The sequence below is a fragment of the Panthera tigris genome, chromosome C1, assembly GCF_018350195.1.
Source record: "Panthera tigris isolate Pti1 chromosome C1, P.tigris_Pti1_mat1.1, whole genome shotgun sequence".
Lineage (NCBI taxonomy): Eukaryota > Metazoa > Chordata > Mammalia > Carnivora > Felidae > Panthera > Panthera tigris.
In genome coordinates this window covers 52,382,567-52,409,417 of record NC_056667.1, presented here as the reverse complement: position 1 = coordinate 52,409,417, position 26,851 = coordinate 52,382,567, and the positions used below count along the sequence as shown (strand labels likewise).

At 39.7% G+C, this 26,851-nt stretch overlaps 1 protein-coding gene across 1 annotated transcript in view; it reads right to left on the bottom strand.

The window, feature by feature from the left end:
• ROR1 (receptor tyrosine kinase like orphan receptor 1) overlaps positions 1–26,851 on the bottom strand; it is a gene marked incomplete at its 5' end in the record, with an annotated part of 169,978 nt that continues 143,127 nt past the window's right edge. The window contains 2 exons of the mRNA XM_015540954.2: positions 1–4,559; positions 19,740–19,951. Of these exons, the coding sequence (XP_015396440.2) occupies positions 3,132–4,559; positions 19,740–19,951 (1,640 nt within the window). The remainder of the gene's footprint in view (positions 4,560–19,739; positions 19,952–26,851) is intronic.

Here is a 26,851-nt window from a genome sequence, read left to right as displayed (position 1 = left end):
CATTTCTTTTTATTTTATCAGTATGATTGGAATCTAAGTTGAACATGATAAGATGTACACAGCTTTTTCTTCAGAGTTTGAAGACATGATTTTTGATGTCTAAGTTCACACGGAAACAAGGCAGAAAAGGATGCAACTTTGAAAACCAATTTTTACATTCCATTTGGTTGTAAAGTAATTATTCAATATATTATTTTGATTTTAAAAACTAAAAGCTTGCCATATATAGTTGGATAGTAGATGGTCATGAAATCATTGGGATCTTTTCCCTTCCACCTGTGGTCAGTGGCAAAAGAATGCCCAAATCTATTTTAAAAGCCTACTTAAAAAAAAAAAAAATCATTTCAATGAAATAGGAATTATAGTAAATAAGAATTATGATTCCTTTTTCTATGAAATGTCAATAATTAGAGAAATAATATTAAAATCCCCAAATACCTCCAGGATAGCAATATTCAGGAAATAATATTATATGGTAAACATTTTTAATAAACAGCAGCATAAAGTAATCAGTGTTTAATATCATCGCTGGTGTGTGAAATACAAATGCACAAATCCTCAATATAAAATAGCCTTTTTGTCATTACATCCATGCTTGTCTACTTGAAATGCCCATAATAACAGATCAAACATTAAGTAATACAGTGATTAAATGCATGCAGTGAAAATAAGAAAAGATATGGGAGGGCAAGATATCTGAATATCGCCATGATATATTTGAAGCAAATCTATATCGAATTAAAAAGAAACAAACAAAGGAAACAAAGAAACAGACCGGATATAAAAATGCAGAGATATATTTTCACTTCTGTGATACAAACCATAAACATAGTTTTGTGCAAAAAAAAAAAAGGAAAAAAATAAGGAAAAAAAAAGAAAAAGATCTGAAAATAAAGTCATCTTACAAAACATTGTCAACAAAGCGGACATTTTTCAGTTTGTGAAAAAAATACCATTTTAATACAAAAGGGACTGTGTTATGTAGTATCACAGTGCTATCACAAAATACATTATTACAAGTGGTTTTGAAATTTGGTTTGCTCACCTTAATGACTTCAGTAATTATAAAATGTTTAAAATAAATGTTATAGTTCTTTATAAAAAACTAACTTGAATTTACTTTTTACCATAGTAATGTTTTTCCAGAGTACGTATTTTACTGGCTCACGGAATGCTAATTTCCCTTTAAGGGACTCCTAGAAAAACTCAGATTCACTGAAATCATGTTTACTTAAAATAATAAATATCCTTGGAAAACAATTGATTGTCGTATGATATACAAAATTGTGGTTTGAATCTTCATCATTAAACAGTTGCATAGCAACAAAAGGATCCAAATATTCTCCTCTACCTAAAGTTAAGAAATGTAGCTCTTGAACCAGCTTACTTATGCCACAAAAATATTTCTTAATTTATCTTTCAACAAAACTGGATATAGCCAATTCTTTGAGTTCACAGTACCGATAAGTCCATGTTCATTGTTTGAAGATTCAGTGTTTGGGAAAATTGCAACACATTTGGTACACAGATTTCCTTGATTTCTCATCCTAATTGCATTTTTTTTCTTTTTACAAAATTGAAACATCAATGTGCTTTACATTCTCCTCATCAGATATCATTTCCAGGAATTATTTTATATCCTGTAAAGTCTCTTTGTAAGTCTCTTTAGTTGTAAAATAGTAATGATTAAAAAAATGAGACCTTGAGACATTGTTCTTAGAATAAAGGAGTTATTTTTTAACAAGAGAAAAATCTAACATAACATTCCTTTCTATATAGAACTTGAAACCCATAAGAATTCTAAACTTGGCAAAAGATGGCTAGTAGGTAAGTGGCATGAAATGCACATTTGATGCCTCCCTCCTAAGGCAAAAATGATTATGTTTCTTCTATTCACCAGCTTCAAAATTTCAATTCATGGTTATCTTTGAAATGAGAATTCAGTACCTGTGTTTAAAAAAAATACTGTAATGTTTTACAAAATAGAATTCATAGTCTTTGGATTCCAACTAATGCTATGAATAAATGGTCGTAACTCCTGGTGCTGGAATAAAATCTATGAACATTTCCAGATCAGAAAAAAAAAAAGGTGAGAGAAACTTTAACTAGGTATTGGTGTCATAGAGTTTCCTACTTCCCCAGAGTCCATTGATGGTGGGCCCCCTACACCTAGGAAGATTCATATTCAGGAGGTTGTAAGCACTAATGTGCTGGTCTGCAGCCATACCTCTATTCTTCAATCCTATTGTTCCAGGGAAGCTCCTGTGAGGCTGCCCCATGGGAAACCTTGTTCCTCTCCCAGGGGTGCTGATCTAGGCCGAGGGACCATTTTCCTGACTGTGCTTCCTTTGGTTCCTCATTTCTAATGCAATGGAGTGAACTATCAACCAACAATCAATTCCAGCATCCACGTCTAGCCTTCTTATGGTCTGATGCCCTATATTATTTCAAGGGCTCGTGTAAACACACTGTGGAAAACGATAATGTGGAAAAGGCCTTCGTGATCAGCAGAGGAGATTCACAAAGAGGCATATTCTGTACCTTCCCAAAGAAGCCCCACTGTGTAGATGGCCTCAGGGGATCTTACACTTGTCTTATGGCTCGTTTCCATCTGGGATTTCAAATTTTGCCTACAGTTTCCTCATTGATTCTGAACATCATTTTCATACAAGAATGCATAGAGTCTAAATTGAATCAACACAATTCCTGAACATTTGTCCTGAAGATAAGACAGCAGGTAGACAAATGCTACGGTATATACATTTTGGGGAGAGACCAGTCATGGCGAACGGAGGCAAATACACAAAGCACCATTTGACTTTCCTTTTTGGTTTGATATTTAATCACGCGATTCTTTTCTTCTTCACTGGTTTGCAGTTTTTAGTACGTGAAACCAGATGTACCAATCCCAATGCCATGTCGTGTACATGATGGAGTGTTAATCCCACAATGTTTTCTTTTTCTGGCTGGTTGTCTGCCCTGCTTGGTAAGACACAGTTAAACTTCACAGAAGATACTTGTTGCAATGTCTGCTAAGTGAGAACCTTACTTTAATAAAAACATTTGAATTTAAATCTTTTCTACGGCTTTCTAGTTTTTCCTGTATACCACATTTACAAAAGTCATGCATTTTACAGTTCTGCAGAAATCATAGATTCGGTGTGTCCATGAATATTGGAGTCTCCTAGCAAAGACGGTTGCTTTGAGTCTATTTTGTAGGGTTTTTGAGACTTGTTGCCAAAAACGGTGATACCCATTCCACTGGGATGATTTGGAATCGACATGTGTGGTAGTAAGGGAATGTTTGCTTCCTGATTAGATCCTGAAGAGGGCAAGCTGGTCACATGACCAGTGCTAGTCGACCCACTGGCACTGCTCGGGGACCGACTCTTGGGAGGCGGGCAATGCTGAATCACTCTGGGAGGGCCTGTCGGTTGGTAGTGGGCAGCTGGAAATGCCGCATAGCCAGGAGGTATTGGGTATCCATTGATGGGGATAAATCGCTGGTTCTGAGGTATTGGTGGGCCAATGAAACCAGCAATCTGGCCCTGTGGTGTAATACCCTGGCTCGGGAACATATAATTGGGATATCTGGGGTTACTGAGATTACTCACTGGGCTGGCGCTAAGGGAGGTTGTCTGCGTGGTAGCATTTCCCCCCGAAGGAGTAGTGGAGCTGGTGTGACTTGAGAGTCCCTCCCAGGACCGAAGCCGGACATGGATATCTTTAAATCTTGGTCTCCTGGAAGGAATCTCATTCCAGCACTCTGTCATGAGGCTGTACATTCTGGGCGGGCAGTCTTCGGAGCATGGCAACAGCTGTCGTTTCCTTACCATTTCGATCACTTCCTGGTTACTAAATCCATAATACGGTTGCAGTCCAAAACTGAAGATCTCCCACAAGACAACCCCGAAGGACCAGATATCTGAATCAGAAGAGAATTTGCCATACATGATGGCTTCAGGGGGCATCCAGCGAATGGGCAGCAAAGACTTACTCTGCACCCTGTAGTAATCGGCAGAGTAGATTTCTCTGGAAAGCCCAAGGTCTGAAATCTTTACATGAAGTTGCTCTCCGATTAAAATATTGCGAGCTGCAAGGTCCTTATGGACAAAGAAGTGACTAGACAGGTACTCCATGCCGGCTGCAATCTGAATTGCTATGTGCAGAAAATCTCCATGATCCAGGCTGGATTTTACGGTCCCGTCTTCGTCACTGCTACAGCCAACATCAGAATGTGGGGAGCGCATGATAAGGAACTCATGGAGATCCCCCTGATTCATATACTCAAAAAGCATACACACAGGCTGTTCCTGAGTGACAGCACCCAGAAGGCAGACGATATTGGGGTGGTGTAGTTCGGCCATCAGGGAGGCTTCCTGTTGAAATTCTGTCCATTGCTGGGGGTTGTTATAGTCTTTCAAGGTTTTTATAGCAACCAATTGAGCATGGTCCATGCCTGGGAGATAGAGATGGCCCTTATAGATCTTTCCAAAGGCACATTCCCCCAATTCTTCCATAAAACGTACAGCAGAGAGTGGCAGCTCTTTAGCCTTGCTCTGTATAGAAAGAAAGGAAAAGTGTAGTTGAAAACACTTAAGGCAAGACATCGTGGCATCTGAGAGGAGGGGTGGGGCATATAGAGAAAAGTTCTAGAAATCAGACCAAATAAAACACCGTAGGTCTATAAGTCTTTAAAATTGCTGGCCACAACTTAGAGGAGGTGCCACAGGTAACTGTCTATCATTCCACTCCGCCCCCCCCCCCCCCCACTCCATCTACATCCCCTGCTCCAATGGCAATTTCCTGCTGGAGCCTACCGTCTTGCTACTCAAAGTGTGGTTCTGGGACCAGTAACATCAGCATCTCTCAAGCTTATTACAAGTGAGGGCTCTTGGGCCCACCTCAGACCTACTGGATCAGAATGTGCATTTAACAAGAAGATCCCAGGTGATTTCATTGAACATTACAGTGTGAGAGGCGCCGCTGGAGAGAATACAGCCTTAATTCTTAGCCTGGGACATACAGTGTGTGTGATCTGGTCCTAACCCACCTACCCTTGCTACTTCTCTATATGATAGCATCACATTATTTAAATAGGTCTGCTCAGTGACCACCCTTAAACACCATGGCCATTCTTGCCTAATACCTCTGTTCCTGCAATGCTTTCTTAGTCTTAGGATATTTATTGTGGGAAAAGCCATAGAAACCACAATGAAAGGCTGTCCTCCTGAGCGCTCCCAGTAGAGGTAGGGAGCTTTGGAATCCACTCCTCTCTGCTCATCAGAGTTTTCCTTCTGAAACTCTTCGTGACCACTATGATCTTTGCCTCCTCTGGCTTCCTTTTGCTTTAGTGTCTGAAGGCCACCACATGCAAGAGGCAGTGTGGGGGCTGGTTACATGCATGGCCTCCACAGTCAGACAATTAGAGTTTGAATCCTGCCTTTTCCACTTACCAGCTGTGTGACGCTAGGTACAGTATTTAATCATCCTCTACCTCAATTCCTTCATCTGTAAAATGGGATGATAATAATTGATAATAATTGCACTTATAGGGTTCCTATGAATTTCTAATAGATTAACATTTTTAAAGTACTCAACATGATGCCTGGCACACGATAAGGGCTATTTAACTTTTAGTTATTACCTTGCTGTTGCTGTTCTTTTTATGAATATTTTGTCCTCTCAATCACATTTCATTTCCTTGAAGGGAGGCATTTGCCCTTCATACCAATTGATAACCTTACAGCTTCACAAGTGGGTTGTTTACTAACTGACCTTAAGACAGACAGGAAAAAGGATCTAGCTCACAATGAAAATACTAAATTGTGACATTTGATCATGGCTGTAATATTTGAAATTCACCTCAAATGTAGCCTGACTTTGAGATGAATTTATTAAGAAAAAGATCATAAAAGGAATGCATTTGTACATAAACTGATTAAAAAAATTTTTTTTAATGTTTATTTATTTTTGAGGCAGAGAGAGACACAGCAAGAATGGGGGAGGGTCAGAGAGAGAGAGGGAGACACAGAATCTGAAACAGGCTCTCTGAGCTGTCAGCACAGAGCCTGACACGGGGCTCAAACTCACAAACCGCGAGATCATGACCTGAGCCGAAGTTGGACTCTTAACCAACTGAGCCACCCAGGTGCCCCAATACATAAACTGATTTTAAAAATAATCTCTGCACTTCAAATATTTTAGAAAAAGATGATTTCTCTGAGTATTCCAATTAAAGGTGGCAATGTGGCAAATACATATGGAATTCAGAGCTCTCTGTGCAGAGTTTAAAACAACAGTTTAGAAAACGAAGTAAAAATATTTCTCTAATCCAAATTGTATTAATTTAAAATTCATGATGATTAGCTCTGTTCAAGGCTGATTTTCCAGGGCAAAATGCCCATTAACCTAATTATATAAGTGTAAATAAACATATAGGAAAATACTCACTTAAGAGGATGAAATAAAATTGAGAATTTTGAAACATTAATTTGCCCATGCAAATAATATTTCCTATTATAAATATGTCTCATTTATTCATTAAAGCAGATCTCAAGGGGTTTGTATTTGGAAATGTCTTACAGGAAAGTTACTTCTGCTTAAAGTAATGGTACCACATTGCTTTAAACATGCAGTAAATTAAAACTTACTTATTGATCCAGTCCTATTCATTATAGTATTGCAGGAACAAAGGATTAGAAACAGCCTCAATGTCTACCTAGAGGAGACTGGTTATATTAATTATGGCAAAGCCAATAATAGAATATTACATAATTTAAGAATGAGCACATTTTCTATGTGCTGATATGGAAAGATCTCCAAATCTTATTGCTAAGTCAAAAATAAAAAGCGGGGCACTTGGGTGGCTCAGTCGGTTAAGTGTCAGACTTCAGCTCAGGTCATGATCTCATGGTTCATAGGATTGAGCCCCATGTCAGGCTCTGTGCTGACAGCTCAGAGCCTGGAGCCTGCTTTGGATTCTGTGTCTCCCTCTCTCTCTGCTCCTCACCACCCCCCCCTCAAAAATAAACATTAAAAAAATCAAAAATAAATAAAAAGCAAAAGAATAGTTAATGCTGCATGCTGCTTTTGTGAAAGAGGTGAAAAAGAATGAATATATTCATGTTTATTTGCATATTTATTGAGAAACTCTGATTTGCTTTTTAAAAAAAATTTTCATTTCATTTATTTTATTTTCTTTTATTATTTTTAATATAATTTATTGTCAAATTGGCTTACATACATTTATTTTAGAGAGAGAGAGTGCAAGTGGAGGAGAAGGGTAGACAGAGAGAGAGAGAGAGAGTGAGAGAGAGGGAGAATCTTAAGCAGGCTCCATGCTCGGTGTGGAGCCTGATGCGGGGCTCTATCCCACAACTCTGGGACTCAGCCAAAATCAAGAGTCAGATGCTCAATGGACTGAGCCACCCAGACTCCCCTGAGATGATTTTGCTTTTGTGGGAAGACCAACCCAAGGTAAATTTCTCCTGCATGATGTTGGGATTTCTATCACAATTTTTCCTAATGCTCTAATTGAGTCCAATTTATGCGAAGGTCCCCTGAATGGCATAGTAGGCATTACTTTTGGACCTAAACAGGATCTCCAGGCTTTGGTAAGAGAGAAGGGTATGGGACTGAGCAATAAAAATTTTTGAGGGAAAATGGGAATTCATAACTAAACTCAAGGAGTATTAGGTATTAGGACTACTCTCTTTTCCTGCCTCTGCTGGAACTAACCCATAGGAAGTGCAGTATATTCAAACTGTGTGGCCTTTGGAATCATACCAATCTGAATTTGCATCTTGGACATGTTGCTTTCTATTAATATTAGTTAATACTTGTGTAACATTTACTAAATGCTAGATACTGTCCTAAGCACTTAACAAATATTAACTCATTCACGACAATAATCCTGTGGGGGTAGGTCCTATATCTTAGGTGGTTGACGTTGAGCGAGTTTCTGAACTTTTCTGAACCTCTATTTCCATATCCATGAAATGATATGCAATTTCCATAGTTACAGTAGGGATTAAATGCAACAAGGTATGAAAGTAATTTCCACCTAGTAAGTAATCTTAAATCAATTTTATTATACTTATTGTGGAAGAAATCCAGTAAGTGAGGTAAATGCAAATGACTTATATCCATTTATAGCCTTAAGTATTTCTAGCCAGTGTTCTATATTTCCCTTTATGTTGTGGTATTTATTTATTTATTTATTTATTTATATATTTATTTATTTACATTTATTCACTCTTGAGAGACAGAGAGACATAGCACCAGTGCAGGAGGGGCAGAGAGAGAGAGGGAGACATAGAATCCGAAGCAGGCTCCAGGCTCTGAGCTGTCAGCACAGAGCCCAGTGCAGCACTCAAACCACGAACTGTGAGATCATGACCTAAGCCAAAGTCAGACGCTTAACCGACTGAGCCACCCAGGCGTCCCTGTTGTTCTTTTCATAATGCATTTGGGGCACCCGGATGGCTCAATCAGGTGAGCATCCAACTCTTGATTTCAGCTCAGGTCATGATCTCAGGTTGTGAGATCAAGCCTTGCATTGTGCTCCAGACTGAGTGTGGAGCCTGCTTGGGATTCTTTCTCCCTCTCTCTCTGCCCCTCTCCCCTGCTCACATGCTCTCTCTCTCTCTTTCTCTCAAAATTAATAAACACTAAAATAAATAAAAAATGCATTACATTTCCTCCTATTAATCTTTTCCTGTTTGCGTGTAGTTATTAGTAAAAACAAAAAAACACCTTAAAATCTTAAAAATCTTCAATCTCAAAACAGAGAATTTGTTTTGGAGCCCGAAGGTGGGTACAATTTGAGTGACATGTGGCCTGCTCCTCTAGGATTCTGGGAGATGCATATGGGTGGAGGGAGCAAGAACCCACGTGGAAGAGTAGATGGTGGCAGATGGGACAAGGAAACAAGCTGGCCAGGATTCTGGGGTCTGGAGGAGAAGACGGGTGGACAGGACCTTGGCATCGGCCTGACACATAGCCCCTGGGGCTTCACAGCTAAGACGGGCTGCGTTCCCCTGCACTGAGGTAAGCAAATTAGTTCTCTGCTATTTGCCTTTGGAAAAAGAACTCTTATTCTTACCATTTTGCACATGGAGAAAGAGGCTTGAAAAGCATCAAGAATTTTCAGAAGAGCCAAAAGAACCACACTTGCACTGCAAGCCCTTCTGTTTTGGGCCACACCATTTCTGTCTGAAATCAGAGAAGCCTGTTGGCGGGCAATCCCAGTTTGACACAGAAGGCCTCTGGAGGCTTAGCCTGAGGCCTGACACCTCACAGGGCTGTGAGGTCAGCCTTCAGTGTGCGGTCGCTCTATGGACTTCTAATTGTTCTTTTCCCCTGTTCAGACACACGAGAGCACATTTTGACCCCAAGTGTGTCTTCTCAGATCCCACCCATACCCGGTGGGCCATATGGCACAGAGTCCCAGCTCCTCTCTAGCCTATAGAAGGAAGGAACAGTTCACCAGGGCTTGTCATAACCAAATTTGGGGATTCCCTTTGGAAAGAAGCACAGAAAGCAACTAAAATGGCAGATTTCACAAAACCTTTCTTGGGAACACCTGTGCGGCAGCCGGCCTAGAAGTTACCAGAAAAACTGCTCAGAGCTTAGTTTCAGGGGAACAATTTACACAGTGATTTGCATTTTTAAAATGCTCAGGTTACTTGGTACAAATGTGTCTTAACTATAGACTCATTTTCAAATTTTACATAAATCCTGAACTAGTTAAAAAATCATAAAAACTCTTAAAGAAGCAGTCAGTAGACCCTGCAGTGACGGCAGGAAATTAGCTGTATTGTTGAGGAACAGATGGTTTACATTATACAAACCCTTTAGGCTAAACTTGTTTAGGTCTGGCATATTGTAAATTATATTTTAGTAATGAAAGTGAAATGACCTCTGCTTGACCTCAAGTGGGGTTTGTCTGTTTGAACCCAATGTCGTGGAAAACTATGAAAGAAAATGAAGTCATAAAGTTTTGGCAGCTCAATTTTGGCTCATTTCAAGTTAAGGGGTTATAAATCTGTTTAGTTTTTGTTTGACAAGTATTTGTCATACAGGGATGTACAAAATGTAAAGAAGTGTAAAATACACATAAGGCACAGTGCCAAAGTAAACTAAGTACAAAGGAAAACTGAAATGAATAGGGTCCTGGGCTCCTATCTCTTTATCACTCCTTCCATTAGTTGAATGACAAGATGGGCTCAGTTTATTATATGCTGTAAGGCAATTAAGTACCTTAAAACTGAAACAGGCTTTCAGTTTAAATGTTAACATTTTTGCTTCTCAAAGTAAACACACATCTGCCTCACTGAGGTTTTAAAAATTCTATAATATGGGGTGGGAGGAGAGGAAGAGGAAAAATCAAAGTTGATGTAGAAGTTGATTTGTTATTCTAAAATCCGAATCCGCTTCTTTCCTTAGAAATTTTTGAAGAGCAACTCTATTAGGGTTTGAATGAGCTCTTCGCAGGAGGAAAAAGAAGGGAGAACATTTTAGATGACAGTCATTTAGATGTGAGTCAGATGTGACTCTTGTGGTCCTGTCTAACCAGCCGATGGAGGCCAGGCTGATGTTGGTGGCTTCCTTCACCCGAGTGACAAATCCTAAGTGGGGACATGTGATGCTTTTAGATCTATTACCTTTGGATATGAAAACAATGAACCAGGAGTAGGGTTTTTTTTGTTTTTTTTTTTTACATTGTAATTATATAGGTGGTAGATGGATAAGGAGGACAGACTCAATGACTTTATCTCTTTCCACCTTTGAGAAGTTACACCTTAGGTGATAATACATTTCAAATGATTCCTCTGGGTGACAAAGCTTATGACTAACCTGCCATTTCCTGCCCACTCTACATAAGTGATGGCTGTAGGGAGAGGGGGAGGATTTCGTGATGGCCAACATTTGCGTGCAGCAGGGATCCACGGATTTGTGACTTTGGGCTTCTAACCTGAACAGGGTATGAATGCTTTACTTTTGAGCCCAACTTGAAGCTGGACACAGATAAAAAGCTGAGTGACATGAGGGGGAGGGAAACAGAACCCAGAGTGGTTCTCCAGGACAGGAAGGTGGCTCCAACGGCAGATACTAAAAAAGAACTGAAGTTGTATTCATACAATTGACTCAAACCATCCCCTGTAGTCCCTGCCTTCCTTGTAGTGGTTCCTTTCCCACGCCCTTTTACAAATCTCATTTGCTATACATTTGCTGATTCTAGCCAGACCCAAGTATCTTGAGGAGATGAGCTACAATGGCTTGAATACAGTGGCATTTTTCCTCAGCCTCATTAAAATTAGAGGGGGATTTGGGGTAAGAGGACATTAGCAGGTCCTTTTTTTTTTTTAAAGCAAAGTTCTCCGTGAGATCTATATTCCTTGGGGGACTGGCTTGCTCTCTAATATCATCTCTGATATAGACTATATCAGCATAGTCTAATTCAGAGCAGGCATTGGAAGCCCCTGGAAGGCTTGTTAAAACACAGATTGCTGGGCCCCACTTCCAGAGTTTCTGATTCTGTAGGTCTGAGGTCCTGCATTTCTGACACGTTCAGGTGATGAGGATGCTCCTGAACTGAAGGCTTCACTTCAAGAACCAGCGGAATATGGCTTTCTGGGTCAGACAATCACTAGCAGTCTGGATCTCTACTCCTTGCATGATGAATGACCACAATGTGTCTGAAGAACCTGGTTGAGCAATTTTGACTTATAGGAGCCAGAAAAACTAATACTTTGTTTCAGAAGATGCTTGGAAATGCCAGCTAAAGAAAAGATAAGGACCACTGACTGGTGTTTCCTGTATTTGTATTCTGCTACTATCTTAATGAGATTCAAGGCTTTGAAATTAAATCACTCTATCGCTTGGGCTATGTCACCAGTTTATTCTATTTTCATGTGCAGCCTGTGGTGGGGGATCTTTTTTTCATAGCTGGTTCTATCAGTCAGTCAACTGATACTGTATATGCTATATGCCAAAGAGTATACATATAGAATAGTATATGAGGACCCATGCAAGAAGCATGAAGAGTAAAGACACAGCTCTTGTCGTAGATGTCTGTAATCTTGAGTTTAACAATAGCTACCATAGATTGAATACGTGTCCTGTGACAGACACTGAGACCATAACAAGGCCTAAGAGCTGATTTTGGAGTGCTTATATGTTAGGCTGTTAAGTACTTTGTACATATTAACCCCTTTGACCCTTACAGCAACCCCATGAAATTGGTCACTCTGCCTATTACCCCCATTTTGCAGGTGGAAAATATGAGAAAGAGAGTGATTGCACAGCTGGTAGGTTGTATGTTGGACAGCAGAGTCTGTCTTCCCGGTGACTTCTCTAGGTGTTTCGTGCATCAGCTTGTTTCACCTTCATCACTATCTCATGAGATTCATACTGTGATGTTCCCATTTTATGGATCAAGAAATTAAGAGGTTGCTTAAGAAGCACACCTATTAAGTGGTGATGCCAAGATGCAAATTCAACTACGTCTGCTCCAAACCTGGAGCATTCTTCCAGCAATAACTGGCAATTTTCATTTTGATCCTTAAAGGGCTTCACCATTTTAAAAGCATGAAGCGCACTGGTAGAAGACTGGAATGTCAAGGTATAGTTGCTCTCGGTCTCTGATCTAGATCTTACTCCTATTGATTCTCTGTTGTCCTCATTAGTTGACTGGGACAAGTGAAGAAACCCTTTCCACAGCAGCCTTTGCCTGAGCTGGGCACAAGAGCCCTGGAGAACATATAAAATAGAGATTTCTTAGTATCTGGACTTAACTGTTGACAGAACTTGCTTGACTCCAAAGCCTATTTTCCATTCTTGTGCATTTCCCTGGTTCTGAGGTAAGCAGTGTTCGAATTGTAAAGGAATGGACTCTACTCCTAAATGGAAGTGATTATGTTTTAAAAACTTAAAGGCCACAGGCATTCATTTTGGGAGGTTATGGACATTCTCAAAGACTACAGTCAAGCTAAGTGCCTTCCAGCTAAGTGCCACCAAATTCTGGAGGGAGTTTCAACCAACAGTTTGCCACATTGGCCCAGAGTTCAGCTGCACTTCTCTGGAAGTGATTTAACTTCAGAAGCAGTTCTTTTCTGTACGACGTAACTTTCTGATGGTTACTTTGAATGTCTGGTGGTGACCAGGGTTGATTCTGTGGTGGCTACTTGACCATGTCAGTGGGAGAGCTTCTATCCTGCCTGGAAACAGGCAGAACAGAGGCCAGTAATTTCAATGTCAGCTTGAGCCACCAAGTGCTCTTAACTTGAGCTTGTGTGTTTTGGTCCACCCGAAAGTTACGGCAGTCAAGTGAAATGGGGAAGAACGTGGGCTCTGGACCTGGGCAGACCTGGGTTCAAATTTTGGCTCTGCCACTTAATAGTGGCATGAAGACTCACTTTTCTTACTCCCAAATCAGGCTTAAATTAGCACCTACTTCAAAGGTCATAATGGAGATTCCATTGAGATAATGTCTGTGATGTACTTTAGCTTATCGGCCATACCACTTATAATATATCCACTTCTAATACTCATCCTCCCCACAAGTAAAGTTTCTACAGATGTAGCTTGAAGCTGAAGCTCTGTACTGGAAGCCTCCCAGCCCTAACCATCAAACCCTCTCCACCCTGACGGATTTTATCCAGGGTGTCAACAGGGTGTGTGGGGCAGGGGATTTATGCTAACTCAATCGGAATGGAATACCAGAACTGTCCAAAGAGCTACCTCTAGTATCTTTGCTGTGCTTCCCCTGCCTGTCTCCTCACCCAGCTAATGCTGTGGGCTGCTGGGTCCTATAGCTTCCTCCCAACCCACATTATCCTGTGCACAGCATTTGGTAGTTGACTGAAATATTTGTGGCTGTTTGTATCATCACTGTACCAAAACAATAGTAACTTCTAGAAATCAGGTTCCAGTGAAGTGCCAGACACACTATCTCAAATTGTCAAAAATATTGGATGTGAGAGTGATCTGCCTACAACATCTGTCACCCCATTGATCGCCAGGGTTGATTTGACTGATTGGACTGCCTAGCGGGTGTCCCCTTCCTCCCTCACCACTCCATGAACATCCCTCCTGAAGCTGCCTGCTTGGCCAAAGAAGATGACCTTCCCCGATAGAGAAGGACTGTTCTTTGGTCAAGGGTATATAAGAAGCTGTGCTCCCTGGCTAGAACCTCCAAATAAGAAAAAGAAAAATCTCTAAGTACTCTTTGTGTCCTTGTGTTTTTTAAATTTTGTTTTGCTTTGTTTTAAAGTTTATTTATTTATTTTTAGAGAGAGGTGTAGGGGGAGAAGGGCAGAGAGAGAGGGAGAGACAGAATTCCAAGTAGACTCTGCACTGTCAGCACAGAGCCAGACATGGGGCTCGAACTCATGAATTGTGAGACCATGACCTGAGCCAAAATCAAGAGTCAGATCTTTAACCAGACGCTTAACCAACTAAGCCGCCCAGGCACCCCTATTTGTATCCTTGTTTTACAAGTGAGAAAACAAAGGTTCAGAGAATTTGCTTAAGATCTCATGGCCAGTAATCAATGGAACACAGATTTGTAATCATCTCTCTCCTCTCAGTCCTTGCCCTTTGGAGTATAACAAACTACCTCCTGGAAATAGACTAAAAAAAAAAAAATGTGGCTGTAAAGGTATGTTAGGCCTGGAGATTATGGATCCTTAGGTGCTGGGAGCAAGGATTCTATAGCTTGAGATGTGTCCTTCTAGATTAGGGAATGTATATCAAGTGGGAACTAAAGCAATGCCAGAGGATGAAATCAGCATGAGAGAGAGAGAGAGAGAGAGAGAGAGAGAGAGGAGGGGGAAGAGGGAGAGAAGTAAAGAGGAACTGTAGGAACCAGTGAAGGAAACAGAGGGGATAGGAGGAAAGCCAAGAGAAAAAGTATTTCAAGATGGTGGTTCAGAATGTCCAATGCTTCAGGGAAATTAAAGAGGATAAAGACTTGGAAAAGGCCATTGGGTTGAATTACATCACTGGTGATTCTGTAGAGGGCCCTGTCAATAGAATGATGAGATCAGATGTCCGGGGAGACAAAAGCTTTAAGGACTGAGTGAAAAAGTTTTCGAGGACATTTTAGCACCAAGTGTGGTGACACTGGTCAGGGGCTCAAAAGGGGTAGCCAGGCCATAGTAGGGCTTTCTAGATGGAAGTATGTTGTTGGCAAAAGGGACAGGCCCAGAGAATATAATCAAGTGTCAGTACATTCAGCAACTACTTTGGCTGGAAAGGAAAAGGAGAGAGGAACTTCCTGGAAGTGAAGAAACAGAGAAGCTGGCAAGAGATGAGGGTAAACTAAGAAAATAGAGCCACCAACTTCAGAAAGCTAGGCAAATCTTGCTTTCCCCAAGTGTTCCTGATCCCAGCCAGCCAGGAGCTGCAGGAGTCTGACCCAAGGCCTATTCAGGCCTTGGCTGTGCCCCCCCCCCCAAGCCCGACCCACTGTTCCTTATCCTCTATTCTCAAACTCCTCCATCTCTCGACCCATCTATGCACCAGAGTCCCACGTAGGTGAGTCACATGTCTCACAGACAGAACCCCACCCCCCCAATCCCTGCCACTGTGCTTGAGTGGGAGGCTGGGCCACCTTCCTCACTCCCCAAGGAGACTGCTCCACAGCTTTTTCCCCTTACTGACAATGCCCTGTTTTTCAGACACGTGACAGTTGGGGAGTTGGAAGGAGAGGCAAAGGAAAAGAATCCAGGAGAAGGGAAATTAGGGTTTCCCAGGCTTCTTGGAGAAGGTTCATTTTCCACAGTACTTTAAAAAAACACCCACTTGCATTGTAAAATTTGTAATTCAATGTAGAAAAATCCTACTTAGTTCATGCATCACTAGAATGCTCATCAGGGAATTTTAAAGATGGAAAAGACAGGTTATCTTATCCAACTGCACGGCTTGAAATCTGCTTACCAAAATAAAAAGAAAACAAACTGACAGTAACTTATATGAACAGGGTCTATTTCATTCTCAGAACTGCTGAGAAAAGTGACACTCAGGCCAAGTGACTTCTCAGGGCCAGTCCCCATCTTCTGACTGCGCACAACTCAGAGTGGAGGTGCCTCTCTGGTCCACTGGCTTGCTTTCCCCACAGGTCAGAAAGAAACTCAAACCTCCTTGAGGTCTAACTTCCAATTGCTTCACCTGCCTCTCTAGAGACTCAAGCCAGGTCTGTCAACCAGTTTGTCCTTGACTGCTGTTGTCCCCTCTGGAGGGTATGGGTTTCTAATCTCCCTGAGGAGCTTCTTCTTAATCCAAAAGTGTGTGGGGGGGGAGGGGGGGGGGAGGGGGGGGAGGGGTTTAGCAGCTCAGCAAGTGGAGAAAGATGGAAACCATTTAAACCCCGAAGGCCATATTCATTTGGATCAATAAAAACCCTGGAGTCTCGGACTTTTGAATTGACGGAGGAGAAATAAGAATAAGGCTTGGGCAGACCAGTTTCCATGCTTCATTCTTTTACATCTCAGCCTCCAAATATCCTTTTGATTTTACTCTGGTAGGGTGTTTGTTTTCAGGACTTCTTTCTTTCTTTTTCTCCCTTCCTTCCTTCCTTCCTTCCTTCCTTCCTTCCTTCCTTCCTTCCTTTCTTTTTTCTTTTCTTTTATTATGTGTGTTCTTTCCTTCTAGATTTAATAGGTACATGTATTATTTATGTGTCAGTGACCTTTCAAAGCACTTTTAGAGATTGACTGTTTACAGTTAGGAATTTTCTTTAAGGTCTACAAAGTCCTTTGTGCTTTTTCCAGGAAAGGCACTCAGTAAGAACCAAAACAAACAACAGAATAATTCAAATTTGATTGGAGCCAAATCTCTTAAGAGAGTAAGACAAAGAGAGCTAGCATTTGTTTTTGTTGTCTCCTTTCCCCCTCCTCAACCCAGTCAAATATTCTTGAGCCATTCCTACATCCAGTGTGGTTCAGAATTACTTGAGGGACGTTTAAGGCTGAATTTTAAGCCCTGGGTTGGAGAAATCTTGGCACTGGCAGATTTTGCAAGGGACACTTCAGAAATGATGAAAACAATGTTTACTTCACCAAGTCTTTGGGAAAATTGGGCCCAGTATATTTCACATTTGTCTCTACAACCACAAAGGGTAGAGGACTATTACTGCTCTGGCCAAATTTCACATGCCTTTGGCAGGATTGGAGCTATATCATTCAGACGTGAGGCTGTTACACAAGCCTGTTAAGGATTTATCACAAGCCAGGGTGATGCCTGTGGTTAGTGTTCAGCCCAAACTGACCAAATGGAATCATATTTAGTTGTTTGCCTGACCCCCTCCCACTCTCCCTTCCCAGCACGATTTGTTCCGTGAAAAAGTTATTATGGGGTCAGGCAAGAGCAAGGACTTTATTTAGTCATGAAAAATCCTATGTTCACATTTCATCTCTTCCAATTTCTAGCTCTTTGATTTTGGACAAGTTACTTAATCTGTATGAGTCTCACTTACTCTGGTTGTACAGTATGAATAATAACTCCTATCTTACAGAATCATTGTGAGGATTAAATAAGATGATGATTATGAAAGTTCCTGGTATAGTTCTTGATTTGTATCAATTTGTATCAGTCGACCCACATTAGCTTTCTCCACTTACGCCAGAAAGCTCTCTGAGACCTTTATCTGAAAGACTGCATAAATCCAAACCATCATGCCTATTGGATGTCATGCTTTGCAAAACAAACCTCGCTAAAAATGGAACTGAGTTGCAGATTGAGGCTGGCCTACAAAACTGACAATTTTCCCAAATGGAAATGACTCTTCCCATGGTTCCTGCCATAGCAATGAGGAGCCTGCCCCTCCAGGATGGTGGCTTTTGCACAGTGACCAACCCCATCCGGGTCTCTCTCTCATCCAGAGTTCTGGCATTTCTAAGGTTTCTCAACATTTAATAACAGAAATGACAGGGAGGGGTGCCTGGGTGGCTCAGTCGGTTGAGTGTCTGACTTCAGCTCAGGTCATGATCTTGCAGTTCTAGAGTTCAAGCCCCACATCGGGTTCTCTGCTGCCAGCGCAGAGCCTGCTTCAGATCCTCTGTCCCCTTCTCTTTCTGCCCCTCCCCAACTTGCGCTCTCTCAAAAAAAAATAAACACTAAAAAAGAAAAAAAAAAAAAAAAGAAATGATGGGCTAAGACTCTCACAGAATAAAGACTACTGCACTGGAACTTTGAAGTATGGGAAATGTAAAATGTCAACTAGGCATTACTTCACGAATATGCAATCAATCTTACCCCTCTATTTTCTTCTAGTACCATGTAAGGATTAAATATGACATTATATCACATGCTGTAATGTATGTAAGCTGACTAGCTGGCAGCTAGGATGTCACAAACAGTTGAACCTCCACCTTTACCTGTCCCCCAAGCCACTTAGTAAACCCTGTGGTCTTCACGTTTTCTTCATTTTTTTTTTTTTAATGGTAAAAATTCCCACTTAAGAGAACTATGGTTTTGCTTGGGACAGAATACTTAAAAATGAATTTTTAAAATTTAAGAAATCCAAAAACTTTAGGAAACAAGGTTTCTATAGGACTACAAATAGGACTACAATAGAAAAAAAACATTTTAAGACTTTTTAAATTAAAAAAATCCACTGCACAGCAGACTACAATCAGATGAGGGCTATGTGTCAGTCCCAATATGCAGCTACATCTACTTACAAGTTAAAAGAATTAGTTAATTTGAGCATGAAGACATTTTTTCCCCTAAAATTTTATTAAAGTGATGCATCTTCTCTTTATGAAAGCCAAATGAATAATATGGCCACTAACCCACAGAGAAGACAAATATTTGTAGAATGAGTGAATGAATGTCCTATGGAGTTGGGATAAGAAGAAAAGACGGGCTTTTTGGAAGTTTTCTAAGTTATTTAAATGAAATCTTTTTGGTGAGAGGGCTGGGATTGAGGTTCTGGCTTTGTGGAGAGAAAGCCTCTGTTGTGTTTCAGCTTTAAGATGTGGTGTGTGCGCTCCATTTAAGGTAAGGGCTGGTGACCCTGGCTTCCTTGCCAGGACCTAGAGCAGCCCACATGCTGAAAGATGAGGAGGAAAAACAAAGGAAGTGGATTGATTTATCACAGAGACGAGAAGGCTAAGGTAGGCTATCATAAAACAGTATTCAAAGATTATAGGAAGGACAACACTTCTCTTTAAATATACTTAAACCAAAGAGGAACAGATTTAGGTCAGGCATTTAACCGAACTTAACTCCTGGGTTAGGATTTAGGTTTTGTTGTGGCAAAAGACACATCACATAAAACTTAACCGGTTTTAAGTGTATAGTCTACGTACACTACTGTGCAATAAAAGGATTTTTTGATAGTGAAGTTAGTAAACCATGTTTGTTTGCTTTTTTTTTTCTCTGTTCATCTCTTTCAGTTTCATTGGAAGAGTATGGTATTTCCTTCTTGGAAATTTTGAAAAATAGCTCACATTCTGAATCCTTAGGGGAGATGATGTCCTAAGGATTCTTTCTAGCCCAGACTTGATGGTAAGGCAGCCACATGGCTGGCCCAACACTGACGTGCACACACTGACCAAAGAATGCTCTGGCTGCCTTGGATACAGTTAGAGATAGATATGCTGAAAATGAACTCTATAGCTTGTCAACTCTGATCGTAGATCATTTGATTTCTAAGCTGGGGAGGGTGATAAGTTTTGCTTTAACCTGAAGCCTATAGAATATATGCAGCTCTATACTGCTGATTTTACCTTGGGTTTATATGCGTTCAGCATTGACATCTCCACATTTTGACCTCTGACATGTTTCGGTTGCCTCTGGACTGGCGGTGATGATGACTTTTGGTTATTGCGGCAGACGCAGATAAAAAAGAAGAGAAAAGCAATGGCCAGAGGAATAGCAACACTTGGCACCAGTATGTACAAGATCTCCATTTTATTCTTCTCCTTGGAGCCCTTCGAATCTGGGTACAGAAATAGAAAAGAGCAAAAGTCATTCTGGTTCAAATAACATGTATAATATTACATTGCGTAGTTTAAAATGACCTCCTATTCTTCTATACACACAAATTCACTGGAGAAAAAAGGAACCATTGCTTATTACAATTTGTTTCTATCAAACCTTCAACATAATTTATTGAAGTTTAAAAGTTTAAAGTTCAAGTGTTTAAAAATTGCAGAGGGACATTATGAGGCCTTTGCATGTGTGTGGGTCTCCCTCTGATCTTGCCTCTCTTTAGCAGCAGACCTGCATTTCTCTAACACGTTAAAAGTTAAACGTCATGTGAAAGGACTGGATACACCTAAGGGCACTGATGTGGGTCACAGGGCTCTTCTACAATTGGCTGTTAGCCCAGAATCAACCACCACAATGTGATATTCCAGAAATCTGCCCTTGTCCTGGCTGGTTTGGATTTACAGGGCCACTCCTGCACCTTCCAGAATCAACATCACTTAAGAATCCTGGTCCCAGTGTCCACAAAGCCACTGGCCTGAGAACATGGGAACCTGACTCAGTCTCTGATGAGCTGTGTGGCCTTGAGCAAATCATTGTCCTGTCTGGACCTCACTTCTACTCATCTGCAAAAGTGAAGTATCTATTTTGGAAAGTGTCTACAATTTCCTCAAGCACAGCATCACTGCATAACCTGATGCTTTTTTGAAATCCAAGAATTCCTCTTAAATGATTTCATATGAACGCAATAATTATGAGTACTAACACTGTGAAGTATATTTTTGAAATCTTATATATCTACTCTGCCATTGCTAGGAAAAGTATATAATATGTATAGAAAGACATGAAGCATACTTCTTAAAAATGGACTTGAGTCTGACCTTTAAATTCTTTGGGCATATGTTAATAAATTATTTGACTGACCAAACAAACACAAGAATTATGGGCAGTAATTAGAGGGGTTACATAATGCATGCCCTGATCACCAATAACCTCATTGGCTATCTTGCTTTAAGAAAAATTCAAGGTATGAAAATTCAGATTGACACAAAATTCAGAGATGATTATTTACTTAACATAGAATTAACCATGTATCCATTCACTCATCTTCCCACTTGTTCAGTAAGTCAATAAACAAAAGCTACTACTGCCAAGGACTATTCTAGGTACTGGGGATATAAAATTAAATACGATATGTCCTTTGCCTTTAAGGAGCTCATGGTTGGGTAAGGAAAACAGAGAAAAGGTAATTACAATATGTTGTTAGAAATGCTGCAAGGGAAGTATGACTAGAGTGGTCGAGAAACCCAGAAAGTCTCTTTAAACAGTGGCCTTCCCTAGTACATGTAAAAGAGAATAGACTATACATCATTCTTGCTTGCATGCACCTGCCTTGGGAACCTATTATTCAGTGAGATATAGCAGTAACTAAATCACATTGCCTTCTCCCTACATAAACAGACTCAATACATGAAGTTAGGGAGGGGCACCAAAACCTGGGTGTTGGCACTGTGCTGTGGGTTAACCCTCAGAGGGATTTGGGGAGGAGTAAAATATGCTTATCAAGAATAATAAACATAACAGCTTTAATATTTACTGAGTGTCCTCTAGCACAAAATCATGTTAGCTATGGGCCAGGTACCGTTGTAAGTACTTTTCATTAACTCATTAATTTTATCCTCACGACCAATCCCATGAGGCAGATGCCATCCTTATGGCTATTTTTATAGGTGAGGAAGTGGAGGGACAGAGTGGTTAAGTGACTTGCCCCAGGACATGCGGCTAGTAACTCAAAAGCCAGGACTCCTCCCCTGTTGGTCTTGCTGTAATACCTCCTACTCTAGAAAGTCCACTACACTGCCAGTAATTTGACAATGGCTATTGTCTGGCATCCATTTTCTTATGGTAGGATTTCTCTTGTTTCACAGAGGTAGGAAGGAGGAGGGAGGTCTGAAAGGTGGGGAATGACACAGAAGCTTTGCTAGATGTGCTGCCTTTGCACTCCCCACTTTATATACGGTGGCAGGTAAACGTATAAGCCAGGCATCTCTGGAGACCATTGTAGTCATTCTTGTCTTTGGAACTCAGTCTCAGTCGCTTTCGTAACAATTGTGTCTGCATGTCTGCGAGTGGATGGACAGAGAGAAAGAAATCACATGGAGGGGCATCTGGGTGGATCAGTCGGTTGAGCATCTGACTTCTGCTCAGGTCATGATCTCACGGTTTGTGAATTCGAGCCCTGCTTTGGGCTCTCTGCTGTCGGTGCAGAGCCTGCTTCAGATCCTCTGCCGCCCTCTCTTCCCCTCCCCTGCTTGCTCTCTCTCTCTCTCTGTCTCTCTCTCAAAAATAAATAAACATAAAAAAAGAAATCACATGGAAAAGTGTTTACCACAGGGCATAGCAGATGGATCTTCTATAACAGGAATATAATAGATCTAGAATAGATTATCTAAGATCTGTCTATCTATAGACACTTTAGAGACAGTGTGGCAGAATAAATGAAGTGTATGTCTTAGATTCAGAAACCTCTGAAGACCGACTTTGTCGTCATCTATGTAACTTTCATTAGGCACTTAGCCTCTCTGCGTGAACTCATCTATAAAATGAGACCAGTAATACCTATTTCACAGAATTGTTGTGAACAGTAAATGAGGTAACACAGAAAGTATTACTCTAGTACCTGTTAAAACTAAATCACTCAATGTTTATCCCTTACCCTTAGAGTAGAAAAGGATTCAGAGATAAAAACTTTGGGCTGGAAATTCAAAATAACCTTAAGCAGGAAACAAACTTTCTGACCTTCACCTCCTCATTTATTCAAGGGGAATGATAATTTGCTCTACCAATCTTATTTGCTTCATGTGAGAGATGATGTTCATGACAAAACTGCAGAAAACTGAAAACTGCCACACAGTTGTTGGATGCTATGACTATTAACATTATAAAAACACTTTCAAATTTCTCAGTACCCAGTGTGTGTGTGTATGTGTGGAGGGGATCCCTCTTGTTATTCTTGGATTTTCAGTGAAATCATTATAAGGGTAATGATTACAAAAGGAATGAGGTTAATTTAGTACTCATGTAATGCTAGTCATTTTTCTGGCCCAGATTTTTAGCAACAAGAGAAAGTAGGGATCTCACCTGTCTAGCAAACAAAGGAGTTCTATTCTGTACTCACTCTGTATCAGATTATTCACGGAACGCCTTTGATTGTAAACGGGAGGTCTGGGACAAATCCCCCTGTGGGTCTGCAGGAGAACAAACTTCAAGAAGCCGGATCTTTAAACACAGTCAAACTTGGCTCCTTCTGATTACACTGAGGATATGCAAACGAGCCCACAGTGTCTTTTTGCCAAGTGAAATAATCAAGCAGAACAATATGTGGCCATGTTGGAAGTGACAGAAAACAAATATAGACCTGTTGTAAACCTGTGATACAGCACACTCACTGTCCCACACACACCTCTCTCTGCATTAGGCCAGAAGGGAGTCAGTCTGGTTCAAAAAATTTTATATAAAAGCTTTCCACAGAACAACAAACCCTACTCATGGCAAATTAGAAAATGAACATTTGCTCACCTTCTTTGAACAGCCTATCATTTGTATTCATTACTTTAATCAGGTACTTGATGTTCTCGATTTTACATGTAGGTAAAAGAAGGCTAAGAAAGAACAAATAATGTGACAAAGCTAGAAAGTGGTAGGGTCTGGGTTGGAATGCAAGGCTGTCTCCCTTCGATGCTTTAATGCTTTCAAAATTCTATTACTAATAAAAATTAAAATACCATATGGAATTGTTTTTCATTATTCTCCTTAAGATTCCAAGGTTCCCTTTAATGAGGACTAATATCTGGTGGGGAATCACACTATTAAACAGATCACATTAGAACAATGGACACTATTCTTACTATTCACTTTACAGGGTAATGGACACCTTCAGTGCATTACAAAGGAAACTGGCTGAAAATTAGAACGGTGAAGATTTTTAATACTTTGAAATAACTGTTTAAAAGTTAAATGCACATATTAGTTACATCAAGTTAAATACTTGAGATTTTTGAAACCAACTATTTAGTCTGGATCACATGATTAATTTCCTTTTAAAAATCAACAATTTGGTATCAGAGTTCACATCTGACATTCCTATTTTTATTTTTACAAAGATATTCAATACTTTGATTAGTAATTAAATATAATGGAGAAAATACTCCTTTCTTATCCTGAGGCTTAAAACAAGGTAAACATGACTTCTTATTCAAGAGGTACTTTTATAAAGTAAAACATCACCTGGGATATTACTTTGAGTTAAAACAAAAAAAAATTGTTAGATCTTAAATACGGCAAAGGTGGGAAGAAGTCTTATAGAACCTTAGGATTCCAAATAAAGTAAAATAAAATAAACAAGTTAAATTATAATCTTGTCTGAAAAGAAATAAAAATCATAGAAAAAAACAGGAATTGCTACCATTTATTAGTTGAAAACTACAAACTAAGTGGGTCTGTAGCAGATAGGAGCCCACACCAGTGATATTTAAGCACATGCCTGGAAGTCATAGGAGCAAAGGGGAAACTAGGCCCTTAGTTGGCAGGCTGGGTCCACCATTAGGTGGTCTCTTGATTTAATGATGAAAATACTAAGTAGATCACCTATTGCCTTATATATTTTCAAATTAATTCTTAAAAAGACTATGATTGGCCATATATAGTGGTTAACATTTTTTTTTTCTCTTCAGCAAATGTTTTAACCACAATAAGATAGGGACAGTAACTCATTGGTGAGCACTTGAGAAAAATCTTAGTAACTAGAATCCACATGAGTTCACCAGGAGTGTCTATAAATTCTTATGATCTCAGCTTTCTCTATAAAAGGAAAGAGTTGGGCTAATCTTTTCTCTTTAATTGAAAAAAGCTTAATTATGGCAAAAAATTAATAACATCTATCATCTTAATCATGTGTAAGTTCAGTAGTGCTAAGTGTATGCACATTGTTGTACAACAGATCTCCAAGACTTTTTCATCTTGCAAAACTGAAACTCTATACTCATTGAACAATAACTGCACTTATCCCTCCCTCTAGCCCCTGACAGCAACAAGTCTACTTTCTGTTTCTATGAATTTGATTATTTTAGATACCTCATATAAGTGGAATCATAAAGTGTTTGTCTTTTTATGACTGGCTTATTTCACTCAGTAAAATGTCCTCAAGGTTCATCCATGTTTTTACATGTGTCAAACTTCCTTCCTTTTTTAGGCTGAAAAATATTCCACTGTATGTAAATACCACATTTTCTTTATGGATTCATCCATCGATGGGCTTGCTTCCACCTCTTTTGTGGAAGCTATTGTGAATAATGCTGTGATGAACATGGGTGTACAAATATTTCTTTGAGATCCTATGCTCCGTTCCTTTGGATGTATATCCAGAAGTAGGATGGCTGGATCATATGGTAATTCTATTTTTAGTTTTTTGAGAAACATCCATACTGTTTTCTATAATGGCTGCGCCATTTTGCTTTCCCACCAATAGTGAACAATGGCTCTAATTTCTCCACATCTTTGCTAACGTGCTATTTTCTTCTTCTCCTCCTCCTCTTCCTCTTCTTCCTTTTCTTCTTCTTATAAAATAATGGGTCCTAATAATGGGTGTGAGGTGATGTCTCATTGTGGTTTTGATTTGCATTTCTTTAATGACACATGATACTGAGCATCTTCTCATATATTGTTGGCCATTTGTATATCTTCTTTGGAGAAATGTCTGTTTAAATCCTTTGCCCACTTTTCAATTGGGCTACTCTTTAAGTGCCAAAATTCAATCATTTTTATAAAATTAAATCTCTTTCATTTCTGAGAGGATTATTTTAGAGTGAGAGACCAAGCACCTTTAAACTTTAGCAAGTCATTTGATCAAGAGACCCAAGATATCCTTATGGACCTAAGATGGAGGGCTAGATTATAATGTCATCAGATAAATTTGAAATTTACCATGTGCCTGTACCCTATAAGGGTTAATCATTAAATCAACCTCAAATTGTAGAGAGCTAAGCTTGTGCCAACCTGCCTGTTTGACATTATCATTAACTGCTTGATGATGATACATTTATGAAACTTGAAAATGACCAAAATCTAGGAAAGATCCCTGATTATAGAAATAAGATGTATAGAAATAAAATATACAGGCTAAAATAATGACCCAAAAACAATTGAAATTTTACAAATAAATATTATAGCTTGCAGTTACGTTAGAGTTCTTGCTTAAAGAATCCCATGATTAAGCAAATCTACTAAATAATTTTTTATGTAACAAAACCAAAAAAAAAAAAAAAAAGAAAAGAAAAGTGGAAAAAGGAAGACTAATAAATTTTAATGAAGACTTGAAGTCTCAGTTGGACCCAGTAATAGCACAATGAAATTGCTCCAAAAATTTTTATATATGGCACTTTTAGCAAAAAAACAAAAACAAAAACAAAAACCAAACCAAACAAACAAACAAAAAAACATTCATTGGCAATACTGAGTAATGATAAAAAGTATCATGGTCCTTTTCTACCTTCACTGATTTAAAAATACCAAAAAGGTCTATTCTAAGAGCCATGTTTTTAAGAAGGGCTTTAAAAAAGCAAGAAACATTCAGAGGAAGAGGAAGATGGGTAAGGAAAGGTTGGAAGAGCTACATGCTCTTTAGACCAAATTAAAAATTAAATGAAGGATGTAATAGGTACTTTGGAATTTGGATGATAAATGACACCAGAGGTTACAAACTGGATCTAGTACATAGATTTGTTCCTTATTAGTTTTGTTTTTGTTTTTTCTAATTTGAGTTAGTGGTCAACAGTTTTTAAAAATGAGGGGATTTCACATAGAAGTTTTGATTTCAGACTTACAAATGCAGACTTTGAGCAGTGGGAGCCAT